This window comes from Gavialis gangeticus, unplaced genomic scaffold (genome assembly GCF_001723915.1).
Source record: "Gavialis gangeticus isolate Ggan-Ray unplaced genomic scaffold, GavGan_comp1, whole genome shotgun sequence".
NCBI lineage: Eukaryota > Metazoa > Chordata > Crocodylia > Gavialidae > Gavialis > Gavialis gangeticus.
Genome location: NW_017729031.1, coordinates 51,169,117 through 51,170,989, shown reverse-complemented (window position 1 = coordinate 51,170,989; position 1,873 = coordinate 51,169,117). Strand labels below are relative to the sequence as shown.

General features: G+C 41.1%; 1 protein-coding gene across 3 annotated transcripts in view; it reads left to right on the top strand.

The window, feature by feature from the left end:
* The window catches only part of STK39 (serine/threonine kinase 39), a 317,667-nt gene that overhangs the window by 141,200 nt on the left and 174,594 nt on the right, over positions 1-1,873 (top strand). For all 3 annotated transcript variants that reach the window (XM_019522752.1, XM_019522751.1, XM_019522750.1), the window contains one exon: positions 753-818. In XM_019522752.1, the coding sequence (XP_019378297.1) occupies positions 753-818 (66 nt within the window). The remainder of the gene's footprint in view (positions 1-752; positions 819-1,873) is intronic.

Here is a 1,873-nt window from a genome sequence, read left to right as displayed (position 1 = left end):
ATGAGGGGGATTGTGGGTCTGCCAGGGTATAGGGGGGGCAGGTGTGATCTATGGGTTGGGTGGGGTCTGGTGGGGTGGGGCCCCCAGCAAACCTACATCCCCATCCCTCCCTCCCCTCCCATCTCCAGGACTTATTTGCTCAGCTCTGGCAGTGGTAAATGCTGATAATGGCAGCTGCATCCAGAGCAGCTTGTGGGATGGGAACTGAGAGGGTGGCTGGGGGTTGAGCAAAGGTCCAGGGGCCTAAAAAAAGACCAATGTAGGGGAAAGTAGGAGTAAAAAAAACAGCTTCTGGGCTGGGGCCAGTGGCTAAGTTTTTCCAGCTCTGGGGATGCCCAGGAGAAGTGGACAGAAGTTCCATGCACTGGTTTTGACTTAAATCAGATGAGTCTGGTACTACATAGATCCAGGTATATCTTGGGTTCTGCAGTTTTTAGACTGGTTTGTGTGCAGGGACTTGTGTTCAGTTACAGGATTAGATTGATTGCAAGTCACTGGGACTGGGTCTGTAAGTGTAAAGTTGGCACCGGGATGAGCAAAGTTTAAATCAGGTGGCCATTTTGGACTCAGTTTAACCTCCTGAATATCTGTACTTAGCCCTGTTGTGTTACAGATTTGAACTAGTTTCTGATAACCAGTTTGTATGTAATTTCTGTCCCTAGCCTAAGTGTGAGATGCCCTGGTTCAAATTTACTGGTCTGCACTCTTTGCATTGGATGTAATGCCCTGAATGCTTTTTCCTTTCTTTCCAGAATAGAGAATACCTGATTGAAAAGCTTCTTACTAGAACACCTAATATAGCACAAAGAGCAAAAAAGGTAAAGTTCTTTACACCTTTTCTTTTCTCTAGACAGTAGGATATACTGTTGCACAAGTGACAAAAGAATTGACATTTTAATAAATTAACAGGTAGAAAGGAGCAGTTCTTTTATTAACACATTCATAGATGATTAATGTTGTAACTGATGTTAATATGATTGGTTTCTGATCCATCTCCAGATAGGCTTGGGGCATTTTTTACTTCCTTCCTTACTGTGCCCTGCCAAGCTGTTAGTAAGATACGCAGGGTATCACTTCATTATTTTCTTTTCAGAAAGCTTATATATAAAGGAGCAAGGAAATATTTTCCTTCCTAAGAAGCACAGAAATTCCACAAATACAGGAATTTGTGGCTTCATTTTAGAACCCAAAATACAAGGCTAAGAATGGTGCAAACAGTATTTATTAAGAATTACCTGCTTACCTGTGGATTTCAATGTAATTATTTTAGCAAGGAAGTTCATAATTGTGTGTAACAAATTAACAGAGTATTTATTGTCCAGCACTTTGTGTAGTTATTCTTACCAATACAGTGTTGGTGTCAAGGGGTACAAACTCCACCAACTTTAACTTGCATTATTTTATACCTGGTACAGGGTGGAGCCATGGAGAACTGGGCCTTTTTGGCAAGTGTACTGGGAGTAGTTGATAACTGGGAACTGATAGCCAGCTGCTGTCTAGTTAGGTACATGTGGACCTCAGGGTTTGGTTTTTTTTTTTTTTTTAAATTAGGTTTTTTTTTTGTTTTTTTGTTTTCTTTTTTCTCATGTTAAAGTAATCATTAAATTTACCATGCCTTGTTGTGGAGTAAGAACTCGATGCTAAGAAATGCTAAGTATCTGCAGCTGTCAGTGCTTTTTTCCTAAAAGCAGGTTAGCGAGGAAGAAATTTCCAGAGGTGTCATCATCTACTTTGCCCACCAATATCTTGGGGTGTCCTGGGAAGATTTGCTCTCTTTACAGGCTCTCTGTCAGTACTTGGTTTGGTTGGGTGGTGATCCTGAGTAAGTTTTGAAAGGATGTTGTTTCTTTCATATAACGTATGCAGAGTATGG